Here is a 20,905-nt window from a genome sequence, read left to right as displayed (position 1 = left end):
TATGCCAAGTGAGGGCCATTAACGACACTTCAGGAACTTGATGATGCTTAAGCAAGAAACAATTGGCTGCGAATGGATTTGTTTTTCTGTAAGTCTGTGGGACACCTGTGAGGAGGAGGGGCGATGGGGGTCCCTGTGAAGACGTGTCTGTGTCATCTCATGCTAGAATCCATCTTGGAGTTTATATTTTTCCATGAGGCATGGAAAAATTTTAAACAAGAGAACAAAGGATTCTCACCTGCACCTGGAAACCCCCAACAAGCCCCTGTGCATCCAGATCCCCCCACTGAACCGCCCGCACCCAGATTGCCCCACACAGAAACCACTCACCCCACACCTGGATCCCCCCACACTAAGCCCCTCCACATTTGGATCCTGCTGGGCTGAGCCTGCCTGCCCCACACCTGCTGCATCTGGTGCAGAGGGCAGGGCCCCGGGGTGTTTCTGGGGCAGGCCTGGCCTTTGCACTGTGACAGAGTCAGGGGCAGCCTCACTGCCGAGTTCCTGTACTGGGGAAGGTGGAGGCTGCAGGGTGATCTCCCACCTCAATGCAGCCAGTGGCCTGTGCTCCCCAGAGCCATGTTGGAGCCACATTTATGTATTGACAAATAAAATGTGCATAATTTAAAAATATTGTGCGCATACTTTTAATTTTTTTGGCGCAGAATTCCCTCAGGAGTAGAGGTGCATGAATGCAAACTTGGGACCCACTTCTGACAAGAGACACCAACAACAGGAGTTGAGGAGTTTCAGCAGGGACCATTGGGAGCCCTCTGTCTTCTCTTCTGCTACATTTCATCCTAATAGATGTAGGACACTTGGGCTTCTTAAGCTGCTCCCCCTGCTCTTCCTCCAGCTACAGCAGAGTAAGACAGGGATCATACAACCCAGGCAAGTACCTGTGCAATGGAGACTTCTCTGAGTCCACAAGGATCTGGGCGAGTGTTTAGGGCAGGGATCTCAAACTCAATTTACCTTAGAGCCAGGGCCAGTCCTCAAATCCTCCCAGCGGGCCAATATGGTCACTGAAGATGGTGTTCAGAAAAGAAAACGTTTATATTGTATTTTTTATTTCAAATTTCTTAGAAATAATACAACTTTATACAATTCTTCGCCTGCCAGAGAGTTTTTAGTGTTTGCCAGACACCTGGCAACGCTTCAGTTCTGTCCGTTTGTTGATGTTTGGCCTCAGTGACGGAGCAGTTGAAACTTTCAGGATTGCAGCAAGGTGTGCATCAGAGAGTTGTGTTTGGTATTTTGACTTGTTTATATTCATTGTGGTAAAAAGTGATACTGCCTCCATGGCTGACTCTGCCCGGCAACTAGTGATGGTATTGTTGTCCCTCCCCCCCAGCCAATGGGAGCTGTGGGGGGTGGCACCTGCAGCAAACATTGCCCTCACACCGGCAACGCTGCTTCATGTGTCTCTACTCAGTGGGCCGCAGTGGTGATGTTCTCGGGCCGCAGATGGCCCGTGAGCCGGGACTTTGAGACCCCTGCTTTAGGGTCTTGCCTTTGGGACTGTGAACTGAACTGCCCAGGCCCGAAGCAGAGATGTAAATTTCACGGGCATGGCTGTAAGCCAAAGACGCTAGAGTTTTAGTTTCATTTCCTGAACTTGTTCTCTCTTTGCAAAGATTTTTTTCCCCCCAGCCAAGTCTCTGGCTCTGGGGGCCAGTTTGTGGCTCCTTCCTGCGCTGCCCTAGGGCTTGTGGCATGGAGAAGACTGTGACCGATCTCCTGCTGGAGACCCTGGAAGAGCTGGGGAAAGATGACCTCAAGCGATTCAAGTGGAAGCTGAAGGAAATCAAGGTGGAAAACCAGTATAACAACATCCCCTGGGGCAAGCTGGAGACAGCACGGCCTGTGGATGTCGCCAAGGAATTGCTCAACTACTACGGGGAGCACTACAGGGTGGAGGTGACCATTCAAGTGCTGAGATCCATCCACCGGAGAGACCTGACAGACAGACTCACCAAGGCAACACAAGCTGGTAAGGGAGTGACCAAGTTCCTTCCCCATACGTAGGCTCCCATGGGCTTTGGGATTCTGCTGCAGGATCTAAGCATCATTGTTGCAAAAATATCACAGATCTAGCCTTTATAATGGCTTAAAAATATGAACCGTGTGTGGCAATGTCTGCCCGAGTCTGCAGACAACCTGGAACAAGAGCATTGAGGTTCATCTCAAAGCTGCTGGTGAATCCTGATGTCTGAACCCTAATGACAGAATGCCAACATTGTTAACTCTTTAGGTGCTGATAATTTAAGGAGAAACATCCAGCGAATCCCGCAATCCTTCATTACCTCTTACCACCGTAGAAGCCCCCCGGGTCCCTTTCCCAGCTGCTGAAATCTGCAACAGAATCTGCAGTGCAGCTGTGTGATTTCAAGGCAAAGTTATGCGGCATATTGAAAACTAAGACTTATAGGGCAGGGTGAGATGCACTGAACTGAATATCAGATAAAATCGCCCAGGAATTACAATATTGATTGTGTTATTCATTTATGCATTTAAGTCAATGAAACGCCTCTGTTTTTAAGAAGCTATTGGATCGCTAGTTTGCAATACCAGAGAACCACAGAACTTGAGGGACCTTGCTGCAGAATTTAGGCCACAGAATATAAGGGACCCTGGCTCACAATTGGACACCCAGCTGCACCACCTCTGCAGTTTTACAAGCTATTGTCAGATCCTTCTTAACTACTGCACTAGCAGCTGAAAGCCAATTGGGCCAAGTAATCCACCATCTGTGCAGTCTCCTCCACACAGCCAATGAAATTGTTGTATGCAGATTAGCTGTAGAGTAAGGGTGTTGATTGGCTGAGCTACCTCTGACATCACAACTGCCTAAAACTTCTGGCATGGCATAGCTACATGCCTTGCTTTTGTGCAGGTGTAATTTGTAAAGTCAAAATGGCTGTGACTTAAAAATTGGACAGTACCAATCCGTGAAACCCAGTGGTGATTGGTAATAGTCTGAACAGAAAGTGCTCTGGCTTCAGAGTGACGCACAGACAGAGACAATCCTGGAATCTTCTCATATAGATAATCCTACCTTCCAAGGAAACTTGCAAAGGAATAAAATTGGGCATGTGCCCTTTTTTTGGTGCTTTACGAGCCTTGTTTTGAACACAAGTTCCCTTTTAGGAGGGATGTTGAAAAATTGGAGAGGTACAGAGAAGAGCCACAAAAATGAGTGAAGGGCTAGAAAATATGTCTTGCAGCGAGAGACTTATGGAGCATAATCTGATTATTTTATCAAAAAGAAGATCCTAAGGTGACTTGATGACAGTGGGGAGGAAATATCAGGTACTAAATGGCTCTTTAACCTAGCAATGAAAGGCAGAACTAGATCTAATGGATTCGAAGTTAAAACCAGATATATTCTAATCAGAAATAAGGCACCATTTTTGTCGGGGGGGTGGATGATTAACCATTGGAACTAATTCCCCTGAGAAGTGGTGGATTCTCCATCCTTTGATGGTGTCCAATCCTGCCTGGAAGTCTTTTTAAAAAATGCTTTAGTCAAACACAAGTTACTGGGCTCAGTGCAGGGGTAACTGGGTGAAATTCTCAGGCCTTTGTTACACAGGAGGTCAGACTAGATCAGGGATCGGCAACCTTTGGCACGCAGCTAGCCAGGGTAAGCACCCTGGTGGGCTGGGCCGGTTTGTTTACCTGCCCCGTCCGCAGGTTCTACCGATCGCGGCTCCCACTGGCAGCGGTTCGACGCTCCAGGCCAATGGGGGCTGCAGGAAGCGGCGTAGGCTGAGGGATTTGCTGGCTGCCTCTTCCCACCGCCCCCATTGGCCTGGACCGGCGAACCGCGGCCAGTGGGAGCCACGATCGGCAGAACCTGAGGACGCAGAAGGTAAGTAAACCAGCCCAGCCTGCCAGGGTGCTTACCCTGGGGAGCCGCGTGCCAAAAGTTGCCAATCCCTGGACTAGATCATTTGATGGTCTCTTCTGGCCTCAAACTCTGTGAATCTAATCAAAAATCCTCTCCTCTAAAAAGGCACACAACGTGTTTGCTGGCTTATTGGCAAGCCACAAATATACATGTTTTGGGCAGGTCAGCACCCAGCCTCATTACGATACATTTGGGAGCTGGAATGAGAAGCAGGAAATAAGACTGAAAATCGTTGACTCATAGAAATGTCAGGCTGGAAGGGACCTCGAGAGGTCATCTACTCCAGCCCCCTGCGCTGAGGCAGGGCCAAGTGAACCTAGGCCAACCCTGAGAGGTGTTTGTCCAACCTGTTCTTAAAAATCTCCAGTGATGGGGATTCCACAACCTACCTTGGAAGCCTGGTTCAGAGCTTAACCGTCTTTAGAGTTAGAAAGTTTTCCCTGATATCTAACCTAGATCTACCATGCTGCAGATTAAGGCTGTTACGTCTTGTCCTACCCTCAGTGGACATGGAGAGCAATTGATCACCATCCTCTTTATAACAGCCCTTAACATGTCTCAAGACTGTTATCAGGTCCCTCCTCGGTCTTCTTTTCTCAAGACTAAACGTGCCCAGGGTTTTTAATCTTTCCTCATAGGTCAGGTTGCTCTCCACTTTCTCCAGTTTATCCACATCTTTCCTTAAGCATGGCACCCAGAATTGGACACCGTGCCGAGTGAAGCAGGACCATTACTTCCCATGTCGGACATACGACACACCGACCTGTTCATACACCTGTGGCGCTTTGGGGCTTCACCCAGATCAGGATTGGATTCTGTCACTGCTGCCCTGTAACCCCGGGTGCCTCCTGCTGTGTAGCTTTAGCTCTGAGCCCTGATGCCAGCCATGTGTCCACCTCACAGAAGTCTCACCCTGAGCTACTGCCAGCCCAGTGACTCCTTGCAGGGTGACCCCCAATGCCCCCCTCTGTCCTGAATCTCCCCCAAACTGTCTCCTCTGTCGTGTTCCTCTCACTGGACACTCAGAGTTAACACCACATTCGCGGCCTCCCGAGCCAGGGCACACCACAGCTTGTTAGCTCAGCGGGGGTGATACACTCCACCTTAATGCACTACCCTGAGACAATCTGATGTAAAACTAAGGCTAAGTTGATTAACAAAGAACATAGATTGGTGTGATTTCAAGCCAGAGTAAAAGGGGCATGAAAGGGTTACAAAGCAAAACACGCTTTCTAATGTCAAAACTGAATTGTAGCAAGATATGGCTTCGACTATTATTATTGTTATGTCAATTTGTCAGCTTTCTTCAGGCCTGTTTTAGCAGGAGGACCCATTTTTCACGAATACAAAGCATGTCTTCTTCGTTCTCTCAGGTGATGGATTCCTCAAAGTTGTTCAGCAGTTCCTAATATCCCCAAATTTTATCTTTGTCTTAAAAGTTAGGAAGCACTCCTGGGGGCTCAGCTTTCTGGGTCCACCAGGGAGCGGACACCTGGTAAATTTTCTCCTGTGATTTACAATGCAAATGATCTTCCTGAAATCTCCTATGCAAATGAATAACCCCTGGACCCTTTCTCTGGTCACACCTAGTTTGATCTGCAATTGAGCGCAAGAGATGTTTGCCCTTCCCCTGCTTTGACTTATTTGTCCGTTTATAGACTCCAAATAGTAATATCAGAGAATGCCCATCATTTCACAAACAGCACTGTTGCATAGATTTCACACTGATATTAATGACCAGCATGTTATTAGTTTTCAAATGATATACTACAAGACACCTTTTAAATGAATATCATGACAACAGTGTGTGAGGTTTATCAGCTGGTCAGGCCAGCTAAGATTTATGGTTACATACCAGGAGCACCTTGCCGCCTGGCATTGGGGTGCTCTTAGGGTCACAACACCCCAGAATGATATTAGTCTTTTTTGCAACTGCATCATATTTGTTGACTCATATTCAATTTGTGATCCCTCTAACCCCCAGATCCTTTTCTGCAGTTCTGCTGCCTAGACAGCTATTCCTCATTTTGTAGTTGTGCATTTGATTTTTCCTTCCTAAGTGAAGTACTTTGCACTTGTCTTTATTGAATTTCACCTTGTTGATTTCAGACCAGTTCTCCAAGTTGTCAAGGTTGTTTTGAATTCTAATCCTGTCCTCCAAAGTGCTTGCAACCCCTCCCAGCCTGGTGTCATTTGCGAACGTTATAAGCATGATGCATGCATCCTTCAGCAACATTGAAAGGCACAGTAAAAAATCTAGGGGCGGGCAAAGGGAATGTTCCGCTTCATTCCCTGCACCTGATTCGCTGCCTCTATGACAATACTAAGTTTCTGACCTGGGTTTACTTCACTCCAGCAGCTGGGACTAGGATGGAAATATTTCTGCCGTTCTGGCTGCTGAACACACATGGTGGGACTGGTCGGCAGCCCGCCAATGCAGCTCCAGAGACAGGCAAATGGAATGCACCATATGAGTAGGTGGGGAAAAAGGGAGTCCTGACAGGAAGGGGGAGCAGACAGGATCCTACCATGGATGAACGGGGGCAAGAGAAACAGGAAACCCCACATAAAAAATAGGGGGTTCAAAAAGTAGCGGAGGCCAAGTGGAGGAATGTGTGCTGTGATTGATGGAAACGCATCACAGAGAGGGACGGGGAAGTTCAGGAAGGGGAGAGAGAGAAGGAGAATAGGCCATTTGCACAATAAGGAGGAACAGGGATCCAGAGCTTTCTCTGTGTGTGTGTGTGTGTGTGTGTGTGTGTGGATTAGCTAAACAGGTGGGAGCCTCCATATCAAAGAGAGTTGTTGATTAGGTACCAATAACACATTTTCTCTATATTTCTTGCTAGATGTTTTAAATCTGGAGCTGGAATCAATGACGCCACAAAACCCAGAGCCAGGGGAGACAGATGGGTCCAATCTGGAGCAAGAATCCAATATGCAGCGGATGCCAGCCTCTTTCAAAAGTACTGTCTCTTATAATCCTTCCTTCTGTACTTGCAGTTGACGCACTGTCGTAATGAACATGTCACTGAGTTTTATTAATTTGCATTACAACACAAGGGGGACAATAAGCTGTCTCTTACCTGCTTGGAATCTCCCTTCTCAAGCTTAGTGGTGTGGATAGCCCTGGGAGCTATTAATGTTGTGCTGGAGACATCACCAGACTAAAACTTGTCTATGGGCTTGAAGGCAGCATTGCTTCAAATTGAACGGCAGGAGAATCTAGTCATTGGGCAAGGCTAGGTCTGCTAACTCCATAAAAGGAGAAAGAGCGAGACCATTGAGCCATGAGAAAGAGGCTTGGGCCCAAATTGTCAAAGCGGATGCTCAAACTAGCTGTGAGTGCTCAGAACACCGTGGAAAATTAAGTCCCAGGTATCTCTGAGTGACAGCTAGACCTAGGTGTGTCAAGTAGAAAGACACCAAAAACTAGTGGGCAAGTTTGAAAATGTTGGCGTGAGTCTCTAGAGATGAAGACGGTGCTACGCTGACCTTTGCGCTCAGGCTGAGAGAATAATTGATTGTTTTGGTTCGGCCCTTAAAATCATTTAATTTTGGGTTGAAAACCCCTGAAAATAAAACACCAAAAGCTCTACTCTGTGCAGCTATTATATAAGCCAGTTCATAGCCAAGGCACAGAGGGAGCAAACAGGAATAATAAAGATGGAAAGGGGGAAAAACAATTAAATTTGTTGACATTGAGGAATGGCGTAGACTGAATGAAAACCAAGCGGTTATTTAAAAGACCAAGGAATGGAAATTTTCAAAGATACAAATGGGAGCTAGGCGTCCAATTCCGTGGACTATGAATGGGGATTGGGTGCCCAGCTGCAATTTAATTTGCAATGGCTGCATGTTTAATGTGGGTGAATTCTTTTGAAATCAAGCATTTACACACTTCCAAGAAAAAGGACGATTTCTCTGACTTCTCTCCTTGTGGGCTCAGAAAATTTGAGGCCAGAAGGGATCATTTTGATCCTCTGGTCTGGTCTCTGGCAGAACCCAGGCCAGAGAATTTGATCCGGTGATTCTTGCATCCAGCTCGTACCTTATGGTTGAGTTACAGCAGGTCTGACCTGGGGAAGCTGGGTTCTTACTTTCTCCATCATTAGTTTTAAAGTTTCTGCACGCCAAATTCTGCCCCCAGTGTCCCTCTCACCGACTCTGCTATCACCCATCCTGCCCTTGGTGACCCCCTCATGGTCCTCTCTGCCTTCCCACCCTGCCCTCTGTAATTGGTTGGCACCTATAAGCCGTACTAATGTTGCATAAAAAGGACTCTAACCCAGCTCCCCAATTCATAGCTACGCTGGTTCTGCTGGGCCGGAAAGAAAGATTTTACTTTTGTCCCTAAAGTCAGAGGATCTGTTGAGTAAAAACAGGCTGTTTAGACAAAGTCACCTCTCGGAGTGAAGCGTATTCCGTTGCCAGCCTGTGACGTTAACTGCTGTTCATTTTGTTCCCATCTCTGCCCCAACCTCCAAAGGATCAATTCCATTTAAAACCATTTCTTCACCACTGCAATATCCTCTTTGTCTTTCCACAGAGCGGAGGAGAACATTCCAGGGCACCCTGTTCAAGCTGAAACTGAAGAAGTACAGAAGCAGGAAGCTCACATTACCTGACCTCCAGAAAATCGGCCCGGAAAGTCTAAAGGACTGGACGGCTCAGACCTTAGGGGATTTACCATGGCATTTCCTGAGGAAGGTGATGGCTCTGAATGGGACGACCAGAAACACAAGCCTTGGGCAGGGGGAGCTTGAAGATGAAGCAGTCAGTGAGGATGAAGAGGAACTGGATATCGAGGATGATTTTTTTTCTCTTAATGACACTTGCACTAGTGATTCCCTGCACCCCCTCGATGTTCTCTGTGCCGTGCTGCTTTGCTCGGACAGTTTCCTACAGCAGGAGATCCTGTCCAGAATGTCCATGTGCCAGTTTGCCCTCCCTCTGCTGCTCCCTGCCCTCGACACCCCCAAGTGCACCCTAATGCTGTGGGCCATGAGGGACATTGTGAGGAAGTGGAGGCCGCACTCCCTGGCAGACAGCAGAGGGTTCAGAGAGGAGAGCCTGGTGTTCACCAAAATGCCAACCATTTCCTTTGTGCGGCTGGGGAGCTGCAGCTTCTCCAAGTCCAAACTCCTCAATGAGGTTCTCAGCCCCTCCCAGCAGCACCACGATTTCTTCATCCATCGGGACATGGAGTCTGGGAACATCCCTCGGGAAATCGCAGATGGGCTGGTCGAGATTTCCTGGTATTTTCCTAATGGGAGCAAGAATTCAGATCTTTTCCCAGAACCCGTCGCGGTTACAAATCTGCGCGGAGACATTGAGTCCCACTGGCTGCAGTTCAGCTTTTTAATGAAGGTATCAACTCTTATGATCATATTTGTTGAAAGACTCAGTGAAAGGGAATATGCTCTTTTGTTGTCTCTGAAGGAAGCAGGCACAAAAGTGTATTTTATGCTCAGTTCTGAGGCTGAGAACTCAAAGGACATGTTGGGCTTCCTTAAAAAGCTAGTTCTGGATCTGAAACTGAGTAAATCACACCTATTGTTCAAACAGAGCACAACTAACCAGGCACAGCTTGTGAAAAAGCTGCGCTCCACCATTGGAAGAATCACAAAGTTTCCTCAGAGGCGCGTGACTATGGAAGACATGGCTGAGACGGCTCGGGAACTAGGAATCCAGGTAGATGAGGACTGCGAAGAATGTCAGCGCGCCAGCAAGTGCGTTAAAGAAATCACGGCGGAAATAAAAGACGTGGCAAAGTACAAGAGGGAAATGCTGAGACTGCAAGGGGATCTCGGGAAGACTGTGGCTAAAGTGGAAAAAGAGCTGTGTCGAATACGAAAACCAAGGACAACCCACTTAGAGAAATATGAATCTGAGTTGAAAGAAAAATTGGTGGCATTACACAAAGAAAAGAATCAGTGGGACCTTACTGATGGTTTGGTTCAATTTATCAGTGGGATAGCATGTCTCTCCCAAGTGGAAAGATGTTATTTCCTGAAATGGATGAAGCTTAGCCTGGATCACATTACAAGGGGGAATCTTGCTAGCTTACAAGCAGAGTATAAAGAGAAATGTAAAACTTCAGAGAACGACCCACAAGAGCTATCAGAATTTGGTAAAATAATCTCAGCCAGATCCTTAGGGTCTGAGCATTTCATGCGTGAGTTGGGGCAATTCTATGAGGCTGAACATTCAAGGGTGAAACAAAGCAAAATAACAGAAAGCCAAAGACAATTCATCCATCTTCCAGGCATAGCAGCTGACCTGATGCTGGAAGGGTTTCCCATGGAGCTGATCGATGGAGATGTATCCAACATCCCACTGCAGTGGGTGACAGATGTTCTGACTGAGCTCCATGCCAAGCTGGGGGGAAGGTCCAGAATGCTAGTTGTAACAGTGCTGGGAGGGCAGAGCACTGGGAAATCCACCCTCCTCAACACCATGTTCGGCCTGCAGTTTGCAGTGAGCAGTGGCCGATGTACACGAGGAGTCTTCATGTCACTCATTAAAGTGGCAGAGAACTTTCAGCAGGAGCTGGGCTGTGATTTCATCCTGGTGATAGACACAGAAGGCCTGAAATCCCCTGAACTGGCCAGGCTGGAGGATAGTTATGAACACGACAATGAGCTGGCCACACTGGTGGTTGGACTGAGTGACATAACCATTGTTAACATGGCCATGGAGAACGCCACCGAAATGAAGTATGTTCTGCAAATTGTGGTCCATGCCTTTCTGAGAATGGAGGAAATCGGGCACAAACCCAACTGCCAGTTTGTGCATCAGAACGTTAGTGATATGTCTGCGCATGAACAAAACATGAGGGACAGGAAACACCTCCTGGAGCAGCTGGATGAAATGACCAAAGCTGCAGCAAAGATGGAGACGCAAATCAAGGAAATGGCAATTTCGGATATTATGGACTATGATCCAGAGAAACACAACTGGTACATCCCTGGGCTGTGGCATGGAGTCCCTCCCATTGCTCCAGTCAACATAGGATACAGTGAGAGGGTGTGTGAGTTAAAGAATTACCTGTTTGACTTTACAAAATCTTGCTCGGCTAACAGATCCCTTAAGGACATCCCCCAGTTTACTGAAAGGCTGAGAAGCCTGTGGAACACTATAAAACATGAACATTTCAGCTTTAGCTTCAAAAGCAGGTTTGTAGATGAAGTCTATAACCAGCTGTCTATGAATTATGCAGAGTGGGAATGGGGTTTCCGCAAGGAGATGCATCTGTGGGTATCTGAAAAAGAAACTTTCATCCTCAACCAGCCAGCAGCAGACCTAAATTTCTCTGTCTTTAAAAACATAGCACTGGAAAAACTGCAGTATGGTGAGCAAAAGATCATGGACTGCTTACAACAATATTTTGCAAGGAAGGCCTCAGACCTGCACCTAATGGAAAAGTACAAAGAAGATTTTATAAGGAGCACTGAAACACTCAAGAATGACCTTAAAACCCACGTGTTCAGCAAATGCGAAGAAGCCATTCTTACTCAAATAGGCAGGCTGAAGTCACACGACATACACATTAACTATATGAAAATTATTGAAGGGGAAATCGATCAGTTATTGGCAAACTGCAGGAGGAGCACACAGGAACTAGATGACAAGAAACTGGAGTCCAAATTTGAAACAGTATGTCACGAAACATCACTTTGTCCTCTGCAGAACTGCCAAGTTGAGGGAGATATGGAGGCCCAGTTGAGAAAGGACCTGATGAATCGAAGGAGTGCCATCACAGAGATGCTACAAGGAGCAGGAAGCCTGAAGGATTACAGAATGAACTCGTTCAAGATGAAATCTAAGTATTTGGAAAAATGGCTGATACAAAGAGCAGGGTTGCACAAAGATAGTTACCTTCAAAAAGCAAAAGCTATTGCTAAATCACTGATGGATCAGTGCCAGGATTACATTCAAGAAAAGGTCATTTCCAAAACAGACTATGACAAAACCTACTGCACGGAATTGCTGCGCATGATCAATGAGAGGCTCCAAGAGGCGGATGTTCGGAAATGTTATACTAATGCATTCTTCGAAGTTGACCTGAAGCTTCACATTCTGGGGGAAGCGGCTCATGAGTTTCAAAAGATGCATGAAGTATTTATCCAGGATCACAATCCCCAGAAACATCTGGAGAAGTTTAAACCTCAGTACTTCTCCCGATTTAAAGATCTTTATTTAGGGAAGGATTCCTGCCAAAAGAGGGCCAGGGATTTCTGTGAACATTGTCTCAAACCTGCCCTGGTGGACTACGTTAAGAAAAGAATCACAATAGAAATAGTGGATGACTTCCTCAGCAGTGGGCAGGCCATTAAATATGGCTGCAAAATCTTTTTCCAGTTTACCGTGGAGAAGAAGCTCCTGGAAGATGGGAACTTCAACAACTATCTGAATTACATTAACAGCTATGAAGAGTTTGTCCAAAGCTGGATCCACAGACACCTGTTAGATTACTATAACAAGACTGATGGCTTGGTAGTCCCGGAAAGAGAGATTCTAGCCACAATAGTAAACAAAGTGAGAGGAGTTTTGGAACACGCCAAGGACATAAAGCCTAACTCGGTCTCTGCTTTCTTAGATGACTTTTGCAAAGCACTGGAGCAGGATCTGGTCATTTCCAAGGACAGCTTAGTGGGGATACTGTTCAAAAACACAGCAATGGCCCAGCAATTTTCTGCAGACATTCAGACCTTGCTGCCTGACCTGGAACAGCAAATCTTATCTGAATTTAAGGAGCTGGAGCTGGAGTCAAAACTCTCCAACCTGCCATTGAAGCCTCAGGATGAGATGTTCAAGCAAGTTTCTGGATTTGCAGAAGCCTCCATTCCCTGAGGGTCCCAGAGAAGCAAGAGAGAGATAAATTCCTTGTAGTAGGACTTTGGTATAAATGGGAGGCCAAAATGGCAATATTGCCACAGGAAAGAAACTGGGCAGTAAAGAGCAGAAGCCACTCTGACAATGATGCTATGGGCCAGTCTAAACAACTGTCTTAAATGCTTAAATGATCTACTTGCGGGTTGGCTAGGGTTAGACAGACTGAGCAGGGTCTAGGGATGGAGATAGAGTGACCTGCTTGACATTAACTCTGTTGGTGCCTGCTCAATCAAATAAACGGCTACAAAGAATGTCGTACTCAGCCTGTCAGTTTGCTGGGTCCCCAAAATATCCTTTCAAATCATAGAATGTCAGGGTTGGAAGAGACCTCAGGTCATCTAGTCCAACCCCCTGCTTAAAGCAGGATCAATCCCCAGACAGTTTTTTGCCTCAGATCCCTAAATGGCCCCCTCTAGGATTGAACTCACAACCCTGGGTTTAGCAGGCCAATGCTCAAAACACTGAGCCATCCCTCCTCCCTAGCCCTGTGAGAGGAATATAGGACAGAGGGTGTGCATGGGCGTGCATGGGCTTAGCTCCAGACAAGAGAGCCCACAGTGAGCAGGCCCTCGTGTAGCAAAGCAGCTGAGAACCACCCTGAAGCCTGGGAGGGACAGAGCAGCCGACCGGGGACATCCCAGGATGGGAGCCAGGAGGAGCGCTGTGCCAGGGAGGAATCACCTGAGAAGGACAAACCAGAGTTGGATCCAAGATCACTGCTGCCCGCAGCTGTATGGGGCCGTGAGCAGGGCCGGCTCCAGCATTCCTCCCCCCCAAGCGCCAAAAAAAAAAAAAAAGCCGCGATCGTGATCTGATCGGCAGCGGCAATTGGGAAAAAAAAAAGCCGCGATCGGCGGTGGCAGTTCAGCGGCAGGTCCCTCACTCCTAGAGGGAGTGAGGGACCTGCCACTACAGAATTGCCGCAGGTGCCGCCCCTCTCCCTTGGCTGCCCCAAGCACCTGCTTGTTAAGCTGGTGCCTGGAGCCGGCCCTGGCCGTGAGTACTGGGGCTTGCGGCCTTGCACTGGGAATAAGGCAGGAGGCTGTAGCTAGTTAAGTTGGGAGGTGGTTGCTCTGTGTGGGTTTGCAGAAAGCAGCAGAAGAGGGCACCGGAGAGGTTTGTTTACTGGTGTTGAAGACGGCTAGGAGCACTCAAGATTTGCTTCCGGACTTGAACGCTGCCCAAAATTCCTGAACTCTGAGTGTAGACACATTGCTTGGTGTCTATCCTGGTAATTTTTGGGGCCTGGGGGTCCTCGCATGGGATCTAACCTGTTTTACTGCTCCCCCATCTTTCCCCCCTGATTTCTCCATTCATTTCTCTGTAAAAAAAAATATTTCCTTGTCCTCTATTCATTGTACTATTCCGGTGTGTGTGCATGTTTACTCCAAGGGGTTTGAAACAGGTGCCTTGTGGTAGAAGGGAGTTTCCCTGCTGCATTCCTGTGCCTGCCTTTTCTGGGCCGGAGCCACAGGTCGGACTCCATGTTGGCCATGAGGGCGCTACAGGTACACGACTGACAGTAAATCATCAGAAAGCAAATCTGACCAACTCTGGCTAGAAGAGGAACATCGCCTTAAAAGAGATTCCCCCCATGGGACACAAGAGGGCGCTATTGCTCCATCCAGCCACCTGCTCAGCCCTAACAGTGAGAGCTCAGAACTGCTGTGAAGTGAGTGCAACTCCTGAGATTTAACTAGACTTGCAGCCAGAGGTGGATAATGCTTTGGTGGGGCCCTGGGCCAGAGCAAGGGGAGGCCCCTCCCCACCTCTTCTACCTGCAGTCCCTCCTTAACCTTCTCTCCCGGCGTTCCTGCCAGGGAAATGGGGGTCGGGGCACAGGGGCTTGATCCGCCCCATCCTGATGGGCTAGGAGATGACCAAACAAGGGCCAGTCTACCCCACACAACGCTCTGATTGCATAACGAGGCAGAAAATCAAACTGCATGCACTGCTGGAGAGGGCACATGTGGCTGCTGCTAGTATAGGGACTCTCAACAGGATGTTGAGAGCCTGAGTGCCGGGCCGGGGGTCAGACCCAGTCAGCCGCCTGTCCCATGTGAGCCTGCACCACATGCAATAAGCGGCCAGAGCCCACAGGAAAGAAGGCCTCTGCCCAGTGACTGAGGGACGGATGCTGGAAGGGCACTGAGGTTATGCGTGGATGAAGCTGATGGCAGTGTTGGAGTGGTTTCTGGATGAATTCCTGCCTGCCAAAGGCTGTAGGAGAGATCCCCACTCCACATCCAGGGATGGGAGTTTGAAACTACGTACCAGAAAGGGGATTCCCCATCCCAAGAAACATCATAGAGGATTGAACACCCAGGACAGTGTCTGAGGAGAATCCCCAACTAGCAGCCAGCCTCCCTTCATTGAATTTAACATACTATCGCAGTTCAGGGAAACCGCACCTGTATTCCCCCACTCCTGGGCAGAGACCCTCATCTCTCTCCCGCCTGAGCATGGGTTTTCCTGGCTGCACAGTTCCCTGCCTACACTGTGATATCCCCAGCAAGCCAGATGGCCAAAACAGGCCCAGTGTATTGCCAGCAGTTATCGGTTACCACACCACTCTTTCAAGCAAGCACATTTATTCGTAAAGTTAGAGCATTACACAGAAAACATTAAAAAAAGAAAAGAACCTACACGCAAGCTAATCAGCTTACCAGAGACCACCCCAATCACTTCAGCTGATGAACAGTCCTTCAGATTCCACTAAGGAATTGTTATGTGTTTACTAGTTTATAACATCTTCAGCTCAGAACCAGCTCCTGCACAAAGTGGTCAGTCTTTCCCTTATTTGGCTTGGGCCTTTGATCTTCAGATTCCAGTAACAGGTGATCAGCAGACAATGGTCCCCATCTCAAGGCATACAAGGCTGGATTTTTGTATAAGTGGAGGTGGGAATTTGCATTCACCTCGCCCTAGGTATTCCACCTAACTGTCTGACCCAAAAGTCCATTCCTGTTTGGCACATTGATAATACACTCCTTTGAAGTTCATACCACTTTCTAGGGTCCAGATCCCAACTCCCCCTTAGAGATCATATATAATCCTGGTCTACAATACTACATACCCTTTGCATTTAATATAATGGATGCCACAAATACTTAATCTTAAATCAATAAGGACTTTCCCAAGGATACAGCAGGAAATTGCCATATCTGTCACACATACCACATCATTTCCTCCAGGTACTGGCAGGAAACCTCGTCACCTTTGCTCATTACATATCAGCCTCATTTACCAACAATTTTACGTTTTCTTGCAGACCACCGATAAAACTATTAAATAGGATTGTGTGAATAACAGACTCCGTGGAGTCCCAGTGGAAACACCTTCATTTGATGGTGATTCCCCACTTACAATTCCTTTTTGATCTCCATTAGTTAGCCATTTAAAAAATCTATTTATTATGTGCTGCGTTGACTTTGCATATGCTATTTTTGAAAATCAGAATATCCTGTGTGTGGGGGACAAAGACAATTGGAGCTTAGTGCCTCTTGGACAGCCTGACACCCCTGCAGTGACTGAGGCTGTCTGAGCCAATAGGGGGCTAGAGTAAGACTGTCCCCTACAGAATCACCCAGGGTATGTCTACACTGCACACTAAGCCTGGGTCAGTGGGACCCAGCCTTGTGGACTTGGTGTTTCCATGCCCATGCTTGGGCTTCCACACTGCATTGCAAACCTGGGTTTACAGGTGCTGGATCCAGGTCTCACTGCCACGCTAATGCGTCCATATTGTGCTATGCAGACCTTCTGACTCAGGTCAGCAGTTTGACCTGCGTCCACACTGTAAAATTATAGAACTTGAACCTGAGTCACAATGAGACTTGGGCTCTGACACCCCCCTTCCCCACAGCAAGGTCTTAGGGCTCAGGTCAGGAGTGCTTGCTGACCTGAGTCTCATAGACTCATAGACTTTAAGGTCAGAAGGGACCATTATGATCATCTAGTCTGACCTCCCGCATGATGCAGGCCTCAAAGCCGTCCCAACCCCTTTCCCTTGACTCTGCTGTTTGTGCATGGAAAGGGGGCCTTGGGCTCAAATCTGAGTGAGAGTCCAGGCTTAGTGTGCAGTATAGACATACCCCCCACCCCAGAGACAGGCGATGTGGGGTGTCTGTTCCATGCCCCTCCACATACTTCCCTTTTCCCGCCAGTATCTCCAGCTCTGGGGGTCTCCCTGATTGGGAGTGCATAGGGTTGCCAACATTGTATTTCAAAAATAAGGGACTGCTTTCTTAGCACTCCTGCCCGACCCCTCCTCCTGACATTATTAATTGCTATTATTATTTATTATTTTATTGTATTTATTAAGCAGTATTCACCGATGTTTGTCAAAGGTATCTCTTGCTGCTTTTTGCAGCACTCAGCAACTCCTGAGATCGTTGTGCGGAGATGAAGAAATAAGGGACTGTTGCCAGCCCTAGGGCAGCAGCAGCTGCCAGGGATGGGGGCTTGGGAAAGGCCTGAGACACAGCCTGGAGCTGGGCCCTGCTGGAGCCCCGACGAGCCTGGCTTACCAGGGAAAGGCCCCCACCCCATCTTAGGGGAGAGGGGAAAATGTCTGTCTCCCCTGCCTTGGGGGGGCTGGAAAAGTCCCTGCTGGGGAATGTAGCCTGTTTGCATCCTATGCTGGGGAGGGGTAGCTTGAATTATCCCTAAACCACCCCCCCCCCCACCAACGCTGACCCCCTCACGAACTCTGAATCCTTCCCTCCCATGTCCACTTTGACTGACTCCCCTTCCCCCGGCCCCTCCATTTCCCCTCCTCAGCCACCCCCCAGTTCATCTAGAATGTTCTATGAGGTGGCAGTTAAACCAGCAAACTATGGGGCGGCGGGGGGGGGGGCACAGTGGGTGGGGGAGCTGCTGCTGTTCCCTTCTGTGCCCCATCCCCTCAGCCCAGCTGTGCCCCTCTGCCCCAGGCAGGGGCAGGACATTCAGGACGGGGCTGTTTGCTCTTCAGCCTCGGCCCCTCCTGGTTCCCTGCCCCCAGGGAGCTGCTGCCCCATCTCCCTCAGGCTGAGCTGTGAGGAAAGAGCCCTGAGCTGCCTGAGGGAGGGAGGCCAGCACCGAGGCCATAGATGGGAGCAGGGAGCAATGGTGGGGGAAGGGCATTCAGACACTTGGCAAGAGGCTTGTTAATCAGCAGTGTAGCAAATGTGTCCAGATGGCACAAAGTGAAGGTGCAAAAGGTGCATGGCGACAGCGACAGCACCCCTGTGAATCACCGTCCTTTAGGGTCTAGCAGAGGGATTTGACGGGGAAGAGCCCTGCAGGCCTGGGCTGAGGATAGTTTCTTAGTGGGAAAGGACCAGGAAGAGCTGGGTGTTTCCTTGGAGGGACTGACTGGACAAGACCAAGGTGCATTTTGTTAAGCCTGCCTGTCTTTGAAGCTTGGTACTTTGGGGTTTTTTGGTCCTTCCAGCCACCTTGGCCAGCATGTCACACGCAGATGGTCACTAGCACAGGGGGTGGCATACGTGGTTGTATTGAGCCCCTTAGATGTACTTTCTAGCCTTGGTCATTTAATTTAAATAGACCTGTAGGGTTTATTGCTCACATGGTGTCCCTCTGCACAGGGCTAGGACCTATTATCCCGTGTGAGGGGCAATTGGGCATCTGGCACACAACTGCCCCGACAGGCAGAATTGTGCAGGAATCAGTGGCCGGTTCCCCATGTGAGAACAAGGTCAGTAATGGGGTTCCTAGGGAGCAGTGCCATAGCTGGGGTTTCAGAGTAACAGCTGGGGTTCTTTGTTGTATTTATTAACGACCTGCAATAAAGGAGTGAAGAGTGAGATGGGAAAAGTTGCAGATGCCAGTGAATTATTTTGCTTGGCGGGGACTGTGAGGGACTCCAGACAGGGCTACATATGCAGGTAATTGGGCAGCATAATAAGAGGCGACATTCAGTCTAGGAAGGCCCAGGTGCTGCATGTGGGAAGGAACAATTGAAGGTGGGTGACATGGGGTAATCCACTAAGCAGTTTGATTGTCAGCTCTTTGGGGCAGGGACATCTCTGTTCTGTGTTTGTACAGCACCTAGCACTTTGGGGGTCGTGGTCTGTTCCTGGGGCTTGTAAGTGCTACCGCAGGTACAGATAACAACAGTAATAATTGACAGATAGGGTACAGCACTTAAGAATGTAGAAAAGATTCCCCCTTTCAGACACTAGAGGGAGTCTTTGTCCCATCCAGCCGCACTCTGTACCCTACAGGGAGAAGAGATTGGGGCAGGGAGCCGATAGGCTGTTTGGGCTGTGAATGTCATTACTGGTGATTTCTAATCCTGCACAGTTAGATCACTGTATGTATTTTTCTTTTTTTAAAATACAATCTAGTTCCCCTTGTAAGTGGGGGAAATCCCTTCCCTGAGGTTGGGGTCTAGCTGCTTCGCTGTGTGGCTGTGTATCCCACCCAATCAGTTATTGACTTGTAATGCATTGTGTCTGGGCCCAGGCACTGCAGGGACAACCCATACAGCTGTTGTCTGATCTTTAGTTTATGAATTAATTACATTGATAACTGCGGATTCTTAAATAATCACTTTGAGGGTTGACAGGTTCTTGCCATAAGATCAGGCCCAGTATTATTCAAATTATTATATAGTTGGGAACCCTGATGTGCACAGTTGCAACACTCACACCATAGGAACTTTTTTATATTTACAAATATAGTTTATTAATACATTTGGCACAGTCACAAAACACCCCAACACAGTAAGGTAGATAGAGATACTACAGAATGTACATCTGCACATCCATATACTGACACCATCCCTTGCAGAACAACCTGAAGTGTTAACCAGCATCTTCCTCATCACCATCACTTTCCCCATCATCACCAGTGAACATAATTCTGCCACCTCCCAAGGACTACATCGCCTTCTCCTACTGCCCCAGGCTGGATGCCACTTTTATAATATGTTAGGCTGATGCCGTTATGTTGATGCATATTCAGTATGGGATTTTTCCTCTTTTCCTTATTTGTATTTCCTCGCCTTACTAATGTTGCAGTGTTTTTTTTCCCCTATAGGTTAATATATACATTTTCCAAACTTATCATCATATATGTCAATTCATTACCATGCCCCTTTTGTGGTTAGGTATCACATTGTTATTTCTGTCCTAACTGGTTATTTTGGTTCTTTTCCAAGTTCCAAGTTGTGGTGAACCTGTTAAGTTTAAAAGAGTATGAACTTAGGAAAGCCCCTATGCCAACCTACGTCAACACATCCTCTATGTTAACGGTTGCAGCCATATATGGGCCGTATGCTTTAGCTCATCACCATCTATCTAGTTGAAAGGTCTCAAACATATCTATACTAACTTTGCCTTAGCTCCACATACAGGATGTGGCCTGCAGATCCCTTGTGTTACGGCCCAAATATACTCTAATATAAACCTATTATAATAAAACAAATAATCAAACCCAAAAGAAACGTTTAAGAAAAGATATAGAGGCAAGCAAGCAAGCTAGTCTTGGGCCTGGTCTACACTACGAGTTTAGGTCGAATTTAGCAGCGTTAAATCGAATTAAGCCTGGACACGTCCACACCACGAAGCCTTTTTTTCGACTTAAAGGGCCCTTTAAACCGGTTTCTTTACTCCACCTCCAACGAAGTGGTGGGGCCTTCGGCAGAAGGGGCAGGGATTGGGGGGTCAGAGCCAGCCCCATCCTGCCCTGTACCAGTAAGTGCCCTCCCCCTCCCCCGCCGGGGTAACAGCGGCAGCCGGGGGCTCTGGCAGCCATTTAAAGGACCCAGGGCTTGGCCGCTACTATCGCCCTGGGCCCTTTAAACGGCTGCCGGAGCCTCCAGCCCCCAGACAGGGTAGGCCCATTACTCAATGAAGAGGGAAAAACAATAACAGAAACTGTGAAAATGGCAGAAGTGCTAAATGACTTCTTTGTTACGGTTTTCACCAAGAAGGTTGGTGGCGTTTGGATGCCTAACATAGTGAGTGCCAGTGAAAATGGAGTAGGTTCAGATGCTAAAATAGGGAAAGAACAAGTTAAAAGTTATTTGGACAAGTTAGATGTCTTCAACTCACCAGGGCCTGATGAAATGCATGCTAGAATACT

At 47.9% G+C, this 20,905-nt stretch overlaps 1 protein-coding gene across 1 annotated transcript; it reads left to right on the top strand.

The window, feature by feature from the left end:
* The first annotated feature begins 1,417 nt into the window (after positions 1-1,417).
* On the top strand, positions 1,418-13,124 carry LOC117876231 (up-regulator of cell proliferation-like). Its single transcript, XM_034768176.1, has 3 exons — positions 1,418-1,993; positions 6,763-6,879; positions 8,463-13,124. Exons 1-3 carry the CDS (start codon positions 1,717-1,719, stop codon positions 12,767-12,769), a joined length of 4,701 nt encoding a protein of 1,566 aa, XP_034624067.1. The 5' UTR covers positions 1,418-1,716; the 3' UTR covers positions 12,770-13,124.
* Positions 13,125-20,905: the final 7,781 nt, after the last annotated feature.

This window comes from Trachemys scripta, chromosome 4 (genome assembly GCF_013100865.1).
Source record: "Trachemys scripta elegans isolate TJP31775 chromosome 4, CAS_Tse_1.0, whole genome shotgun sequence".
In the NCBI taxonomy this organism is placed as follows: Eukaryota; Metazoa; Chordata; order Testudines; family Emydidae; genus Trachemys; species Trachemys scripta.
Note: the sequence above shows the minus strand (reverse complement) of the source record. Positions and strands in the feature narration are given on the sequence as shown.